The sequence below is a fragment of the Vitis vinifera genome, chromosome 4 (assembly GCF_030704535.1).
Source record: "Vitis vinifera cultivar Pinot Noir 40024 chromosome 4, ASM3070453v1".
Lineage (NCBI taxonomy): Eukaryota > Viridiplantae > Streptophyta > Magnoliopsida > Vitales > Vitaceae > Vitis > Vitis vinifera.
Window position 1 is genome coordinate 6,667,204 of NC_081808.1, and position 19,089 is coordinate 6,686,292.

General features: G+C 33.3%; 2 protein-coding genes across 2 annotated transcripts; one reads left to right on the top strand and one right to left on the bottom strand.

Annotated features, from left to right (window-relative positions):
• The first annotated feature begins 1,378 nt into the window (after window positions 1–1,378).
• On the top strand, window positions 1,379–3,749 carry LOC100266275 (uncharacterized). The gene is made up of 4 exons (XM_002285510.4): window positions 1,379–2,183; window positions 2,647–2,717; window positions 2,937–3,159; window positions 3,425–3,749. The coding sequence occupies exons 1-4, from the start codon at window positions 2,076–2,078 to the stop codon at window positions 3,557–3,559; spliced, it is 537 nt and encodes a 178-aa protein (XP_002285546.1). The 5' UTR covers window positions 1,379–2,075; the 3' UTR covers window positions 3,560–3,749.
• Window positions 3,750–6,084: 2,335 nt separating this feature from the next.
• Window positions 6,085–18,732, bottom strand: LOC104879036 (UBP1-associated proteins 1C). Its single transcript, XM_010650455.3, has 3 exons — window positions 18,450–18,732; window positions 17,982–18,352; window positions 6,085–7,503 (listed from the first exon to the last, which is right to left on the bottom strand). Exons 1-3 carry the CDS (start codon window positions 18,541–18,543, stop codon window positions 6,406–6,408), a joined length of 1,563 nt encoding a protein of 520 aa, XP_010648757.1. The 5' UTR covers window positions 18,544–18,732; the 3' UTR covers window positions 6,085–6,405.
• Window positions 18,733–19,089: the final 357 nt, after the last annotated feature.

Genomic DNA, 19,089 nt, shown 5'->3' on the forward strand with positions numbered 1-19,089 from the left:
GCTTCATTAGATATACTAGGTTGTGGCTATTTGTTTTGCTTGTGAAAAAGCTTTTGCTATGTGTTGGCAGTATAGAGTTTTCTATGACCCAGATAGTAGTGGACTTATGTCCTGATAAGTATTATTTCTTCCATCCTTCATTGTGTCTTCCTGGTATTCCCCATTTTTTTTTTATCATGTCCCTTGGTTTAATTTTTGGATTCAATGTGAAATGTAAGACAATTTTAAAAACATTATTTAAAATTTGAAAAATTATTTATAGTATTGAAAAATTACTTGTATTGTTTTACGGAAAAAATACTTGATAGATGATTATTTTAAAAAACACTTTTAAGGGAAACGATTTTAATAAAAACAGTGTCAAACATATTTTTAGAGTATATTTGATGGTAATTTTAGAAAGTGTTTCTAATGTTTTTAATATTTGAAAAAATTTTAAGTATTAAAAATAGTATAAATACTTTGTAAAATCACTAACAAACACATTTTTTAGAGTGCTTGATAGTATTTCTACTCAAAATATTTTTTTTATAAAAAAAAACACTATAAATGATTTTTTAGATTTTAAAATGTATTTTCTAAATTTTGTTAAATATTTTTTTTAAAATATTTTTTTAAATTAAAAGTATTTTTTAGAACTATTATGAAATGGACTCTTAGATTATATTTGATAATTTGAAGTGGTTTTAATGAAAGTATTTTCTCTAAGAAGTTAATCTATCTATTTTTCATATAAGATAAAAATAAATTCTTAAAAGTTAATTAAAGTTTAAATACTATTAGTTAAATAATAAAATTTTTATTATTTATTTTATATATAATAAAATACAAAAAAAAAAGAAGAAAAAAAACCAAAAAATGAAAATAAAGATTGGGATGTGAATGAGCTTTGGGAAGATGAGGTTAAGAAAAAGTATATTTTAAGAATAAAGGAAGGATAATAATAATAAATTTGATATATATACATATTTAATTTGTGCCATTAAATTCCTAATTCCACCATTTTAAAAGTAACTCTTATGTTTTTAGTTAATCTTTATTTAGTTTTTTATTTTGTCTTTTCTAATAATAGTAATAATTATCATTATCATTAATTATTGTCTTAAATAAAAAAAGAAAAAAAAATATAAAAAGGAAAAACTATTGGTTTAAAATGTAAAATATTTTTGAAAAAAAGAGAAAGAAATCGATAACCCATGAATCATGGGAGATAAAAATATGAAAATTACAAAAATATATACAAATAAAATGAAAATATGACAATAAAAAATAAATAAAAATAGAAGGATATTATGGTAATTTGTGATAAATGAGGAGGGCATTTTGGTCATTTAAGTAAAAGACCACCATGACTATAAGGGTTCATAGGAACAAGCTGCAAAGTCCTCAACAAACAGTAGCCATTTATCTCCTGCTGATTCTGCACAACCTCTCTTTCTCTCTCTATCTCTATGAGAAGACTTTCTCTCTCTAGAACCAAATCAACAACCAACCCCTCCAAGAAGAAACAAAGAAACAACACAACCTTCTCTCTCTCTCTCCCTTGGGTTTATTTTTTCTCTCTCTAAAATGGCCCAGCTGGACCAAAATTTATGTAGAATAGAGGAGAAAAACAAAAAAAAGGAAAGATGGAAAGATAGGAGAGAAGGAAAGATATGTGTCTTCAAATGTCCTCCAACCACTGCTATTCTACACCGCATCTTCCCACAAATACCCCTTCTTCTTCACTACTCTCCTCCCAATCTTTATGGGCCTTTTGGGCTTCTCACTTTCTCCATGTCTTTCAGAAACAAAAACTACATACACAGACGCGACCCTCGCTCCTTCTACTTTCTCTCTCTATAATTACATCCCCCTTTTGTTCTCTCTCCCTCTCTCTTCAATCCCAATCCTTATCCACGTATTGGGTTTGCGGTTGTTTCTTCTTTGCTTTATTTCCAAGTTTTGTTTGTGGGTTTAATGGATTCTCACCCACTCTCTCTCTCGTCTTTCTGTTCCTATATTTGATCTGGGTCTCCGTTTTCTGGGCTTAATCTGGGTTTTCTGTTATTGGGGATGCAAGTTTGAGGAAGAAGATGAAGAGGGTTCCTTTGGCTTCTCGGCAATCTCGTGCTCTTGGCGATGAAATTAGGGTTGGGTTCAAACATCAAAGTCTATTGCAGGATTACTTGGAATTACAAAAGGTGAGGGCTTTTATTTATTTATTTTTTTTTGTGGGTTTGCTTTTCTTCTCTTTTAATCGAAGATCTAGGGTTTCGAATTTCGTGTTTGTTGATTTTTTCTTGGATTGTTTTTTTTTTTTTTGTTTAATGTTTCTGTGAAACCCCATTTAGCTAATCTTTCTTTGATTTGATTTTATGCCCTTGGCATGTATTGATTTTATAGTAGTTAAAGGTTTTCTGACAAAAAAACTCAGAAAATTACCTTCTGTTTGGCTGGTGAGAAAACTTGGGAAAAAAATGAAACTAGAAAATGGAATTCCGTTTACGTTTTGAAATTCAAAATTATACTTTATTTTTCTGTATTTTTCCTACTTTCTCACGACCAATAAAAAGAATATAAGGTTTTTGATATTTGATGAGGTTTTGATTAATTTGATCATCCTCCATTGGTCTTCAATTGGGTTTTATGCCAATCTTCTTATAGGAATTTGTGGCAAAGAAGAGGAAACTACTGGCAGCAAATCAGAAGAGAGAAACCCTTTTGGCTGAAGTTCGGTAATGTCTTTTTTCTGGATCTTAAATTTGAATGTAATCGGTTTATTTTCTGTATTGCTTTGTTTGGTTACTGAGAAAATTTAGAGAAGACAAAAAAATGAGCTAGAAAGTTGCCTTTATTTGATATGTTAGAAAGCAAAAGAAAAGCTACTTTGAAATCGAACAGTGGTTCATAGAAAATTTACGAATTGGAGACTGTTTGTTTACTCTGAATTTCAGATTCTTGAGAGGAAGGTATAGGTATCTATCAAAAATCCAATCTCCACCACCCAAACCAGAGCCACTGCAAAATCCAGACATTCAAAGCAAAAAGCTTCCAAAGCAGAAGAACCCTCATGTCAATGGAGTTGATGTAAAGAGCAAAAAGATTGCAAAGACAAGGAATCCTAGTGCCAATGGAGCTGTTCTGAAAAGGCCACCACCTCCTGCAGGCCTGATTTTGGTAAATTGAATTTGAATTTAGAACTTTCTGTGTTTAATATGAATTTGAATTTGTTGTTTATGGTTTCAGTATATTCAATAGGAATGAATTTGGATATAGGCTCAAAATCGTAAAAAATAAAGTCTATTTCTCTTTAAGGGCGGAGAATATCCACGATTTGGAATGAATTTGGACTTGGAACTTGGAATTTTTTTGCAACATGGTTGTTTTATATGGAGTTAAATGGAACTGTATTAATCACTTGATTTGTGTTCTACCATTACAGGGTGGTGAGAGAATGGGAGAAGAAGCTGTTTTGGAGCCACCGAGAGTCAGGGGGAAGCCTAAGAATTGCTTGATCAATGACAAAAAGGGGAAGAAGAAAATCTCATGGCAAGATCCAGTGGCTTTGAAGGTCTAAATTTCCCTTGGATTAGTCCTTCATTGGCATTGCAATAGATGATTATGATTGAGATTTTTTTTTCTTTGTATTTTTTTTATTCCTTTCCTTTTTCAGTGCAAACTGGAAAGGGAGTATCTGATAAATCAGTACACATGAAAATGTGGAACACCCATTAACCAAATCATAGGAATTATATCTTACATGTTAATGTTTCTGGGCTCATCACTATATATATGCATGTGTGTGTATTAATTTTCCTATGAATGTGATGAATAGAGGAAATATTGGCTTAGTAAGAGGGAGAATTAGGGAACGCTTTAGAGATTGGCTTCGAAGGTGAGCTATGGCCAGAATTTGAGATTGCAAAGAAAAAGGAATGCCTATGAAGAAGATACTCACTGCACCAAGGGGCACTGATGGCCAAGCATTTCTATTTGATTTGAAAGGGGATAGAATCACTGTCATCTTGCTTCATTGTAAGCGCATCTGCAACCTCTTCTTTAGGAGTATGTTTGTTTAAGTTAGAGAGAAAATAATTCTAAGGTATTTGTACAAAGCTATATAAGGGAACAAAGAAATAAATTGATCCTTGCAAGATTTCAGGATTTATGTAAAATATTATTATACAACCATATAACACCTAGCTATGGAAAATATACAACATGCTCAACAATTCAATCCTGATTCTTGCAACACTCCGTTCAAGCTAGTTTGTTTGAATGATAACCTTGGAAGTCCTTCGACCGACTGATTAGTAGTGCATGCACACTTGACTACCAATCCAACTTTTCATTTGTAAAATTTATTAAACTTCTGTTAACCTTCACATGTTTAGTTCAATCAGGTTATAAATTATGTTAGTGGCAATTGTATTATCACAATACGATATCATGGGTTTTTGAAATTTAACCTTAAGATCTACAAGTATAATCTTTATTCAAAGTTCATAAATACCTTTGAAATTTAACCTTATGCTCTCATTACCAGATATCTCAATTTTTTTATACATATTTCAAAACCATTATTTTTTCAATGTAAAAGGTATTACTATTTTTTTTTAATTTTAAAAACATAAAATAGGAATTTTTTATCTAAAAGTAAGGATCAAAACTCTTTCAACGCTATCTACATGGTTTGGATACACTTTTGAAACTTTTATATAAAAATAATTTTTTCTTAAATCTTTAAAAATCACTTTCATAAATAAAATTTGAGGAAGTAAAAAAGTTGAGGTCACAAGTAAGTTTCTACTCATTTTTTAATTTTAATTTTTTTTATTTTAAAAATAAAAAATAAGAGGTGTATCCAAATGGGTACTAAGGTCTCTTTAGTAACTGATTTTAAAAATAGTTTTTTATTTTCAAATAAAAAACTAGAAAAACACGTTTTATAATAAAAACTGTTTTCAGAAAATATTTTTTAATTGTTTTCTAAAAATTATTTTAAAAAATAATTATACAAATATGTAGAATGATTAAAAATAAAATATTAGATATAAAAATTATTTTTAAAACATATTTAAAAACAGGTTAAAAACATTTTAAGTTTTCAAATAGACTTTTGTTTTACAAAATATTAGAAACAATTTTTAAAAATTGTTTTTTAAAACTATTTAAAAAAAAATATTATCAAACAGCTCCTAAACTTTTCGTTTTTTTTTTAAATTTTATTGCGCCTTTCATGTTTGACTAAATCCTTTACTAATTTTTTTATTAGTCGCCTTCATTAAATTAAGGTTTGATGAAACGCATTGATCGATTGTGTTTGGGACTTAGATTCATCGATTTTGAATAAAGATCAATTGATCATTCTTTAGCTTTTTCCTCGTACCTCACACTCATTTAAAGTGTTTGATAAAATTTAATATTTATTGTTTAATAAATGATTTTCAGTTAAATTATTGACTTCAAAGTTATTATTTATTTTTATTTTAAATATTAATACTATTTAATAAATTTAAATTTATTTTAAATCATCATAATGACAAATTTACCTTATTAATTTTAATGAATATTTATATTTTCATTAATTTTAAGTAATAAATTTATTTGTTCAACATTAATATTTAAAGTATTATTAATACCTAAGATAACTAAACAAATATTTACCATAAAAAATGAGTTGCCAATCAAGAGTTATAGTTGTAAAATATAGGTAAATGTGATAAAAGATATTTAAAAATAAGTTACCATTAACATATTTATGTTAATCAATTTAATGACTTAAATTACATCATTAAGTTGATTTACCAAACACAAACTCACGCACTCTTTCTCTAAAAAAAAAAAAATATTCTTGAGAGGAAAATTATTTGATAATAATTGTAAATCTATTCTCTTTCTCTCTCTCTAAAATTGATCAAAAAATTATATATTTTAAAATTATTTAATAAGGAAAATAAGTAAATCGAGTTTAAAGAAACATATAAAAATAATTTATTGAGTTCAAACCTATTTTTTATTTTTCTTCATTTTTCTTTATCCTTTTCCTCTTTCCCTCAAATTTTAAAGAACCAAACATAACCATGATTTTTAAATGTTCCCTTTCTGCTTCTGCAACTTGCAAAAGATTTACACTCCAAGTTGCGTTTCAAAACAAACCCCTGAGTAGATAATCCTGAGTGAGAGCTAATAGAATGGAAAGAGTTGATTTGAGAGTTATGTTCAGTCAAATCTGGAAAAATTGTTACTTTGAGCCTATCACTAGAAGAGAATACTAATAAATTTCTTGCATCTTTTTACCTACCTAATGGTCCAAAGGAGAGATACCTGAGGAAGCAGTTATAATTTACAATCCAGTGCTCTTGCCCCTACTTGAATAATCCAGTAAGCTGATGTTGTTTACCCCATTCTACAGAGCAGTTTTCATTGTTGCCATCCTGCTTCCATTTTAATTTCATCATCTACTTCTGTTTCCTTGTTTTTGTCTGCATTGGCCGTTGAATCATTCATTTTCTTCTTGGTTGTTGTTTCTCCATCATTTTCAACATTATCTGGTAAGATGGATATGGTGATGAGAGCTCCACCATTTTTCCTTAGCAGGGTCATGTGCTTCTTTCCATTCTGATGTTCTTTCATTAAGTCTTCACTGGTGGTTCCAATCTTACAAGTTTCACACCAGAATTTTAGATTTGTCTGCTTTTTGTTCACTAGCAACTTGTCTTGTTCTTCGGTCATATCCTCTTGGGCTTCTATTTCCTCATTCCCTTCAGCATTACTTGGTGAAGCATCCTCCTCTGTGGCTGTTGTTTCTCCAACTTCTTGGGCATCATCAGGCAAGGAGGATATGGCCATGAGAGTTCCAGAATTTTTCTTGAGTTTCGCCATGTGCTTCTTTCCATTTTGATGCTTTTTCATCAAGTCTTCACTAGTGGTTCCAATCTTACAGGTTTGGCACCAGAATTTTAGATTTGTCTGCCTTATGTTCAGTAGAAACTCGTCTCCTTTGCACATATCCTCTTGGGCTTCCATTTCCTCTGTCCTTGCAGCATTACTTGGTGAAGCATCTTCCCCTGTGGCTGTTGTTTTTCCAATGTGTTGGGCATCATCAGGGGAGGATATGGCCATGAGAGTTCCAGATTTTTTCCTGAGTTTTGCCATGTGCTTCTTTCCATTCCAATGCATTTCCATCAACGCCTGGTCATTGGTGCTAATCTCACAAATTGGGCACCAAAATTTTTTATCCTTCTGCTTTTCTCTCACCTGTGATTTGCCCTCATCTCCATCGGGAAATGGATCAGGTCTGCAAATCTTTTGGCTCATTTCTTCACTTTTTTTAAGTGATGCCTCCTTGGCCTCATGCTTCTTTCCCCGGAAGTGATCTTGCAAACCTCGTTCACAAGTAGCACTCACTTGACAGAGTGGGCAGGTCCATTTATTTTCTGTTTTCTTCTTTTTGCTAGATGAAGATGCCTGATCACCACCGGCTACTTCTGCCTTCCTCTTTATCCCAACAGGCATGGCCTGCATTGAAATAATAATAACATGTCAACCCCACTTAAATTCCCAAAGCCACTTCTTGCTCAAAACTAGAGTAGAAAGCATATGTATTGGGTCTTAAAAGAAGGAAAATGCAGCAAGCAAAGATTAGCCTATCACACTCCCATTCTCATGCATAAATTAGCTACAGAATTGCTACACACATCTCAGTGTACAAAATGCATTTACCATGTGAACAATTTTTGTATGCTCGAGTGTCAGTCTGTAACATGGATAAAGACTACATCTTTGGATAGTCCTGCTTATTAAGATTAATGACAAAAACAACTACAATAAAAAAATAAGGAAAAATCCAACATGCTAATGATTTGTAGGAACAGTCACTAATAGACAACAATCAATATTTTTCTTTTCCCCCAAATTGAATTCCTTCTACCTACTTTCTCCTTATTGCATGAAAATCTACAAGAATATTCACTTTAATATAATGAAGCTCTGTTAAAAAACAAAATGAATAATCCTCAGGATGGATTTATAGCAGTTGAAGCATCATCTAGGCAAGAAGATGCCTGTTGCATAGTTGGGCCCCTAATGCCAGCTTAAAGGCCTGGCTTTTCCCTGTTAGCAACATACTCATATGAGAGCACACTCAGTTACCAAATGTAAATCTCATTGACCAATGTGCCAAAAGGCAAACACATATACATAATTGACCACTTCAGAGGTTTTTTAAATATCGACTTCCCATGGGAATTTACTGCAGCATCATTTACCTTTTTTTTTCTACAAATATGACGTTGAATACTTAATAATTGTAGAACATATTAGACACTTCACTAATTCAAACAACCTCAGCCTCAGGAATAATTTAAAAGAAACCATGGGTATAACAGTTTTTTGGTACAGGAGTCTCAAGTATTGTAAAAAAGTCGATAATCATTTGCAATACTCATAAGAGGTAAGTGATCTTTGTAGCACATACTTATTGATAACAAAGCTAGATCAACATTTAGGGACTCATGAGCAATATTTCAGTTACCTGGGAAATGTGTGTAGTACTTGTATTAAACATGACTGAGTGCATGAGTAATGAATGCATCCAACACCCCTGCTTTCATAGGTGACTGATAGGAGTGTCCAACAAAGAAAAAGAGCAACATATTCATAACTCAAAATTCTGTATGTTACTTCATTGAGACCATTCTTTGAGTATTACCACTTATTCATTTTCATAATAAAGGATACTATTATAGAGGCTGACAAATGTGTCTGCATGACAGACCTAAAGAGTGCCAAGGTGATTGTTAGATGTGTGTGTAAACATAACAAGTTAATAGTCTACATACCCCATGAATTTGCTAAGTCATTCACTAATTAGACATTTCTAAGTAATGTTGGAGAGAAAATGATATGAAACTAATAAAAAGTTTTACAACAAACTAGAAAATCAAGGAAAGGATTCATTTGCAAATCAAATATGAAGTGCCAAATCATACAGAGTTTTAACCAATAAGTCATGAGTATCCTACCAAAAGAAATGAGGCTTAGAGAATTCACCTATTGAATCCCAAAAAGAATCATGATTGATAGCATCCTATTCTTGTCAATGGCGATAGAGCTAATAATCACAACTTCATTATAAAAATTACATGCACAAGCAAATTTTGTTGGCAATTTTATCCTTTTTCATTCCAACATAGGAACCTTTTCAGATAATGGCTTACTCTCCATTGAAGACTCAAGGTTGCCATTTATTCAATTGAATTGTCACAGGTAAGTTTAAAAAGGTTTGTCTACATGGCAAATTAGGTTTGAAAAGGGGTTGGATTGGGTCAGGTTCCTAATTTTGAGCTAAAACTTGTTAAAAAATGTTTTTGGCTTAACGGGAATGCTCAAGCATTGGCCAAAATGCTAGTGCTAAAGCCACCGCTCAAGCGCTTAAATAATTGAACAGTGTTTAAGTTTGCTCGAGCGCTCGTTTTGATTCTGCCATATTCTGCAGTTCTCTTTTTTGGAAATAACAATTTACTTTTTATGGAAAAATCCATTTCCAATCCTCTAGGTCTCCGGACCTATATATACCCTTCCTAAACTTGTTTTAGGGTTGGATGCTTTTGTGAGAAAAACCCTAACTTGCTCGATCATTCTAAAGAAACTCTCAATAATTTGTACATTCGAATTCTGGGTTATTGAAGGACTTGCATCCCCTCGGAGGTTGAGACAAATCCATTGGAGCATTTGAGGTGTTGGGTTGCAGATGTGGATCATGATATGAGTACTGGAGAGTAAGTCGTTAGGATTTGTGTATCTTGATTTCAAATAATTGATGTTTGATCTAAGGTTTTGGATCTTATGGTTTTTTTATCTTCACAGTCAGTGTGGAGGTTTTCCATGTAAAAATCGTTGTCTCTTGTGTGTAATTGATTTTTTCATTGATCTCTTTAATCTATTAGGGTTCAATTTAGTTAAAAAGGTTTAAATCCCTTTCACAAGTTTAAATTGGATTAAAATTCTCAACCCTTATTTTAAAATCTTTAAAAGATCACCCATTCATCCCCCCTCTAGGCATTACCTTGTTGGACATTAGGTTTTCAATTGGTATTAGAGCAAACCTTTAAATAAAAATATGATTTTTTTCTCGATCTTACTAATCCAGTATGGAACAACCAAAGGTGGGTGCTTCCATTAATAATCCACCATATTTTGATGGGAGTAACTATCCCCGTTGGAAGGCTTGAATGAATTTTTTTCTAAAAATGTAAGGTGAAAAAATTAGGAATTCGGTGGAGTTTGGATGGGGACCCTCACTGAAATTAGATGTTTCTAGAAGATCTACTGGGGAACTCAAACCTAAGCAAGAGTGGGATAAATTGGATAATGAAGGTAGTGAGGCTAATGCTCGGGCCTTGTATAACATATTTAATAGGGTGAGTCTTGACGAGGTTTGCAGGGTAGCCACCTACAAGCATGCTAAAAGGCCTGGGACATCCTCGAAGTAAACTCATGAAGGCATTTCAGCTGTGAAGTTGTCTAAAATCCAAATGCCCACATCTAAATTTGAGAGCATAAGAATGCAAGAGGATTAAACCTTCTCTACATTCTACTATGAGCTTAGTGATATGGTAAATTCATCCTTTAACCTAGGAGAAGGGATCACTGAGTCTAAGATCGTTAGAAAAATTTTAAGATCGCTTTCTAAGAGGTTTAGACCTAAGGTTAATGCAATAGAGGAAAGTAGGGACGTCGACTCTATGAGAGTTGATGAACTTGTTGGTTCTCTTCAAACTTATGAGATGACCTTTACAAACTCTCAGAAGCCTAAAGAATCATCTTTCAAGGCTTCTAAGAATGAGGAAAAAGAGTCTTAAAAGTTTTGAAAAAGTAGGATGAGAAGAACTCGACCATATGGCAAAATGTGTAAAAGAAGCTTTGAAATTTCATAGAAGGACTAATAGGAAACAAGAATCAGGAAAAGGAAAACATTTTGAAAAGTCTGTTAAAGAAAAAGGCAAGGGATTCTCCAAAGGGAAAAATGTTGAATATTTTAATTGTGGTGGTTTGGGACATGTTTCTTTTGATTGTCTTGGTTCCAAGGATATTACAAAATCTATACAGGCTACTTGGAGTGACATAGACTCCAACGAGAGTGATTCCATAGCTTTAGAGGACACTTGGTATGATCAAACTGATTATGTTACCTTTGTTGCATCTATTGATTTTGTGCATGATTCGGATAGTGAATGTGAATTTAATAATCAATAGAATGTTGAATTTCTTGAACATATTGCTCTTGAGTATCAATGCTTGATTAAAAAGTTCTTGAAAGCCAATTTTGTAGTTGATTCACAAAAATCTAAGATTGATATGCTATGTGAAGAGAAAATAAATCATGTTGAAAAAATTTGGTTTCTTAAGACTAAGTATCAATCTCTCCTTGAGAGAAACGATGCTCTAACTCGAGAAATTGAATGCCAAACCTTTCTTTCTTCCAATTATGAAGTTTTTCATCCCTAGGACTAAAGTATTGAGAGATATTTTTGATAAATGCAAGTCCCATGGAGATAAGAGAGGCTTACATTACATTAACAAAACTGATACTCCCACTAGTGGAGACAATCTTTGTTAAAGGTAGGGAAGAAACTCCTAACCATGTAGCCTCATCTAGCATTTCTCCCCTATGCACTTATTGTAAGAAGTATATACACACTCAAAGTGGATATCATAGTAGATTCTTTGAAAGGTATAAGTCTCAATTGAATAGGCTAAGGGATGAGTTTGATTTCCTAAAAAATAAAATTCTACACATTAAGAAAAGAAAGAAGAAAAGTTCCTCTAGTTAACCATCTAAAGTGAAACAAGTGTGGTTGAGGAAGGATAGGCCTAAGTGCATTATTGTCTTTATGACCCTTAGAGCTAGAGCCCTTAGTGAGTGGTGTTTTAATAGCAGGTGCTCTAGGCATATGACGGGTGACAAGTCATTCTTCACCTCTGTTGAAGATTTCAATGGAGGTAATGTCACCTTTGGTGATAGTAGTGTTACCCATGTGAGAGGTAGGGGTAGAGTTTCTACCCCTAGATGCCTTGATTTAGATGAAATCCTCATTATTGATGGACTAAAGATTAATCTTATAAGCATTAGTCAAACTTATGATATTGACTTTAGTGTTAAATTCTCCTAAAATTTGTGTGGAGTGTTTAACAAAAATGGAGAAGTCACCTTCACCGGGCATAGAATTGTGTATAATTATGATACAATCAAATCCTAGTTCTAAAACCTCTCTAGTATGTAGTAGGGCCAAGCTTGATGTCACCGAGCTATGGCATAAGAGGTTAGGCCATATTAATTATAGGGATCCTGCTCACATAGATAATAAGGACCTACTAAGAGGCATCCTTAAGTTAAGTGGGCAACCTAAGTCTATTTGTGGTGAGTGCATGAAGGGTAAGCACGTCAAAGGGGCACATAAAAAGATTCAGGGAGATAACACGTCTAGGCCTTTAGATCTTCTCCACATGGACCTTATGGGTCCCATGCGCATTGAAAGCAAAGGTGGGAGGAAGTATGTTCTTATGGTAGTTGATCATTTCTCTAGGTATTGTTTTGTACCCTTTTTGAGAGAAGAATCTTAAACTATTGAGAAATTGAAGACTCTTTGCACTATAATTCAAGTAGAAAAGGGCATCCCATTGTGAGGATTAAGAGTGATAAGGGGCAAAGAGTTTGATAATATTGAAATTGATCACTTTTATAAATCAAAAGGGACTAAGCATGAATTTTCATCCCTTAAAACTTCTTAACAAAAATGGAGTGGTTGAAATGAAGAACTATGTTTTTCAAGAAGTGGCCCAAGTAATGCTTCATATGCATGACACTCCTATTTATTTTTGGGTTGAAGCCATTAACATTACTTGTTACACTTCTAGTAGAGTTTTCCTTAGGCCAGAGACGAATAAAACTTCCCATGAGTTATGGTTAGGAAAGAAATCTAACCTGAAATATTTTAGAAACTTTGGCGGTGAATACTATATTCTCAAGGATGGGGAAACCTAGGGAAATTATCGATATCCACATTATCGAACTCTCTTCCCCTATCACTCCTAATCTTAATAATGGGATGCCCTTTCTTTATTTGAATCCTAGTGAAAAGAGTCGTCAAGTGATTAATAATCTCGAGTTGATCTCTTAAAAAGGATACAAATGAATATCTAGAGAAATCATCAACCACCAAGACATTTTTCTTTCCAGCTTTGCTTTTGGTTCTCATAGGACACATAAGGTCCATGTGAAGAAGATCTAAAGGTCTAGATGTGTTATCCCCTTGAATTTTCTTATGAGACACTCTAACTTACTTACCCTTCATACACTTACCACAAAGGGTATTGGGTTGACCACTTAACTCGGGGATTCCTCTAACAAGATCTTTATTTGCTAAGTGCATAAGGTTCCTATGGTTAATGTGTCCTAATCTCCTATGCCACGGTAACACCATATTTAGTCATACTACAAACTAGAGAGGAACTAGATTAGGAATTAATTGGATGTGGTAAAGGGCTAGGGTGGGTTTATGGGAGGTTCCAGGTTCAAATCCCACTGGGGATTAAAAAAGGAAAAAAAAAATAAAATTGCATAGCAATTATCCACGATTCTATGCCCAATGAAGGTGATTTCTTCATCCTTTAACACTTCACACTTATTTTGAGAGAATCACTAAACTCATTGTCACAAATTTGACTAATGCTTATAAGATTAGCCTTTAGTCCATCAACAAAGAGGATTTCATCTATATCAGGGTATCTAGGAATAGAAACACTACCCTTTCTTCTCACATAGACGATACTACCATCATCGAAAGTGACATTACCCCCATTAAAATCCTCAAAAGAGGTGAAAAAGGACTTATCACCCGTCATATGCCTAGAGCATCCACAATCAAAGTACCACTCACTATGGGCTCTAGCTCTAAGGGCAGTAAAGACAACATTGCAATTAAGTCTATCCTTTCTAACCTAAATTTGTTTAACCTTAGTGAAGAATTAGAGGAGTTTTTCTTAGTCTTAGGCTTAGGGCTATTTTCCTTTCTTTTCTTAGTATGCAGAAATTTTATTCTTTAGAAAGTCAAACTCATCTACTAGCCTATTCAACTGAGACTCATACCTCTCAAAGAGTTTGCTATGACATCTACTCTGAGTGTGTCCAGACTTCTTATAATAAGTGCATAAGGGAGAAGTGCTAGAAGAGGCTACATGATTAGGAGTTTCCTCTTTAGCCTTAACAAAAACTGTGCCTCCACTAGTGGAAGTCTCAATTTTGTTAGTGTAGCCTAAGCCTCTCTCATCTTTATGGGACTTACATTTATCAGCAATATCATTCAAAGCTTTAGTCTCATGATGAAAGGCAGCCTCATTATTGGAAGAAAAATATGTTCTTTGTCATTCAGTTTCTCAAGTTAGAATCTTGTTTTTCTCAAGGTATCTTTTCTTCATTTAGCATATCAATTTCAAATTTTTGTGAATCAACGATAGTATTGACTTTCATGAATTTTTAAATCAAACATTGATACTTTTGAATCATATTTTCAAGAAAGTATGTATTCTCTTCATCATTAAATTCACATCGCTCTTCGAATCATGCATAGAATCTATGGAAGCAACAAATGCAAGAAAATCAATTTGATCATACTTGATGTCCTCTCAAGTTGTGGAATTACTCTCGTTGGAGTCTGCATCACTTCAAGTAGTTTGTATTTTAATGTTCTTGGGACTAGGACAGTAAAAAAAAAAAAAACAACTCCCAATCTATCACAATTAAAGCATTTGATATTTTTCCCTTTAGAAAATCCCTTCTTTTATTTTATTTTATTTTTTTTAAATCTTTTTAGATTTTTTGCTCTTTCCTGAATCTTGCTTCCTATTTGCTCTTCTATAAAATTTCATGGCTTCTTTGACTTGTTTAGTAATATGAGCAAGTTCATTTTTTCCTATTTTTTCATAATTAATTTTTTTTTTCTTCACTCTTGGAAGCCTTAAAAAAGCAAACTCTTTAGGCTTCTGAGAGTCAGGAAGAGTCATCTCATAGGTTTGTTGAAAGCCAACAAGTTCATCGACTCTCATAGAATTGACGTCCTTGCTTTCCTCTATGGCAGTTTAACTTAGATTTAAACCTTTCAAGAAGGGATCTCAAAATCTTTCTAACAATTCTAGACTCATGGATTCTCTTTTCTAGGTTAAAAGAAGAATTTACAATATCACCAAGCTCAAAATAGAATGTAAAGAAAGTCTGATCTTCTTGTATTCTTATATTCTCAAATTTGGAGGTAAGCATTTGAATTTTAGATAACTTCACTGCTGAAGTACCTTCATGGGTTACTTAAGGATGTCTCAGGCCTTTTTAGCATGTTTGCAAGTGGTTATCTTGCGAAACCCGTTAGGACTCAACCCATTAAACATGTTATACAAGGCCTAAGAATTTGCCTCACTACCCTCATTATCCAATTTATCCCACCCTTGCTTGGGTTTGAGTTCCCTAGTCAATCTTCTAGAAACATCTAATTTTAATGGGGGTCCCCATCCAAATTCCACTACATTTCAGACACTTTTACCTTTCGTTTTTAGGAAAAAAAATCATCTGGGCCTTCCAATAAGGATAGTTATTCCTATTAAAATATGGTGGGTTATTAATGGAAGAACTCACCTTTGGTTGTTCCATACTAGATTAGTAGGATCTAGAAAAAATAGATTTTTATCAAAAGGCCTACTCTGATACCAATTGAAAAATGGATTGTCTAATAAGATAACACCCAAAGGGGGATGAATGAGTGTACTTCAAATATTTTAATATAAGGGTTGAAAATTTTTTATCCAATTAATTCTTTGAGAATAATTTAATCCTTTTTATAACAATTATCCCTTATAAGAAATTGCAAATGATCAAAATCCAACCAACACAAAAGAGACATGAGGTTTTTTTTATGTGGAAAACCCTCACACTAACTATGGAGATAAAAAATCACGGGGTCTAAAACGTCAAATCTAAAATCACTATACGAAATTGAAATACATGGTTTTACCTAACAGATGCTACCTAAGACTTATTCTCCAACACCTTATATTATGATTCACGTCTACAACGCAACATCTTGAGTGCTCCAATGAATTCACTTCAACCTCTGAGAGAATGCAAGCCTCTTTAACAACCCATAATTTGTTAACAAACCTTTGAGAGATTTTTGGGAATGGTAGAGCAAGTTAGAGTTTTTTTTTTTTTAATGAGAGCATCAAACCCTAAATCGCATTTTGGTAGGGTATATATATATAGGTTTAGAGACCTAGAGGATCAGAGAGGAAATTTTCTCAAATAAAAAAATTGTGATTTTCCAAAACAAAATCTGCCAAAATTTGGCAACCTTCAGAACAAGTGTTTGAGCGAATTTAACTATCGCTTGAGCACTTTGAGCGCTTAATAAGTGCTTAAGCGTTAGTTTCAACGCTCAAGTGCTTTGGCTAGTACTTGAAAGCTTCTTCAATTTTCCAAAAATTAATTTAACTAATTTTGCTCAATTTAAAAACTTCTAATTCAATCCTTATAGTTTAAAAAGTCAACATGCCTTTTACCCAAACCTCTTAGACTTACTTGGAATCTCTGTTATTGAACCAGAATGTCATAGGTAAGTTTAAGAGGTTTGGATAAAGGCAAGTTAGTTTTTTAAATGGTAAAGGTTAAATCAGGAGTTTTAAAATTGAGCAAAATAAGTTATATTAATTTTCGAAAAATTGCAGGAGTGATCAAGCGCTTGTGCGCTAAAGCTAACACTCAAACACTTATTCAAGCGCTCGAGGCACTCAAGCAGTGGTTAAGTCTGCTTGAGCACTCCTTCCAAAGGTTGGCAAATTTTGGTGGGTTTTATTTTGGAAAATCATGATTTACATTTTTAAGAAAATTTCTTCTCCGATCCTCTATGTCTCTAAACCTATATATACCCTACCAAAATATCTTTTAGGGTTTAATACTCTCATTAAAAAAAAAATAATTCCTGACTTGCTCTACCATTCCCAAAAAGCCCTCAAAGGTTCATTAAGCGAATTTTGGGTTGTTGAAGAGACCTACATCCTTTCAGAGGCAAAGACAAATTCACTTGAGCTCGATGTGCTGCATCATGAACATGGATTATGATACAAATGTTGGAGAACATGTCTTTGATCTTGTATGGTAAATTTTAGATTTGAGGTCCTAGATCTCGTAGTTTTCTATTTCGATGTAAAAAAGTCTCCTTTGTATTGGTTGAGTTTTGATCATTCCTAATTTCTTATAGGGATTAATGATTAAATCATTCTCAAAGAATTAATTGGATAAAAAATTTCCAACCCTTATATTAAAATCTTTGAAATACACCATCTAGGTGTTACCCTACTAGACAATCTATTTTTCACTTAGGATTATATAAAGAGGATCCAATTGATGGGTGAACACTTTTAGTTGAAATATTGATAACAAGGATTATTTCATGATAAGGAAGGAACCCTAGGGATTCCCCAGGATCATGCCATGGTAAGGAAGGAGCCTAAGATCCACCTTCTCAACTGTTTATTACAAGTAGTTAAGAAGTTTTTAACTAATTCTTGTTTTTTCTAAGAAAGAATTTTCCACTACAACCGTTTTTCATTCTTTGAATCTGCACTTCACCTGCATTCCAAGATCACTTCATGAGATTCGACACCTAATTCATTGGGTTTTTAAAGGCTGTCACTAGGGAATGATTTGCCAAATTTGCATGAATTTAGAGAAGGGCAAAGAAAAGAAGTTGTGGATATATTTAAAACTACCAAACAAACAACCTTGAAATTGAAAAATCACTCAATCTGAGTGGGAAAATCGATTCAATCACTAAATATACAATAAATCCAATTCCACCACACCAAATTAGATGCAACAAAATAATCCAGATAGGACAAGTAACATTTACACAAATAGCAGAAAATAAATAGACTTGAAATCGAGTAATTACCATTGGTGGCACACCGTCATTCGGCAGCGGTTTAGTAACTGTCGAGTTTCCATGGACGCCACCTTCTAAACCACTCATGAAAGCCAAAATCTCAGAGTCCTTGAATCCTGGAAGCAGCACACGATGAAGCACCCGAGTCATCACCTTCAATCCCTCCTCAAAACCCCATCGCTGAAGCAAAGTCGTGATCGGTTGTTCGAACAAGAAGGAAAATCCAGCACCGCCTCTTATAATTGCCAACTCTCTCTCGATCATCAACTCCCTCCTCAATTCAGCCTCAATATCATGGCGCATGGTCGCTGGCGCCGCAAGAAGCTCCTTCCTGACCCTACGTTCTGATCCCATGTCTTCCGTGGCGCTCCACAAGTTACCTGAAAAGAAAAAAGAACACCGAGAAAAGATTAATACAGTAACGAGAATCAAGCGCAGAATGGAGAAGGAGAGTGTAATTTTGAAGGGGAATGGTACCAACGAAGGATTGAGTAGTGTAGTGCGGAGCGGATGGAGATGGAGGGACGTCGGATGAGGCTCCTTTGTCGCCTGCTCTGAACTGGAACTGCATGATGATCTGATAGCGAATGGAGGAAAGCTAGGGTTTTTATTTTGGTCCTTAGATTTGGAAATTGCAAAGACTTTCCAAACTGGAGTGGAGTAGTGTTGGCGTGGGAGATGAAATAGGAAATTCCAGAGACTTTTCAAACTGGAGTGGACTGGTAGTGTACGACTGTACAACACAGGCGTTGTGTTCTAATTTTAAACGCCTTTCATCTAACGGCCCTTCCACTGTCCGCGCCTATTCCTGTTTTAGGGAGATTCTATATAATCAAAAATTGAAAAAGAAAATTATTAAAAAATAAAAACAAGGTATATATTTTATTTGTTTTCGGCTTGTATATATGATAATAAAAAATTAAAAAAAAAAAAACAAAGAAGCCTTTTTTTATTTATTAAAAATAGAAAAAAAATATTTGCGAATAATATATTTTAGTTGTTCTAGTTTGTTTTGGGGTTATTTTAAAGAATAATGACACAAATATAAAAAATATTTGAAAATAAAGTAATACATATAAAATTTATTCTTTAAAAAATATTTAGAAACGTAGAAAAT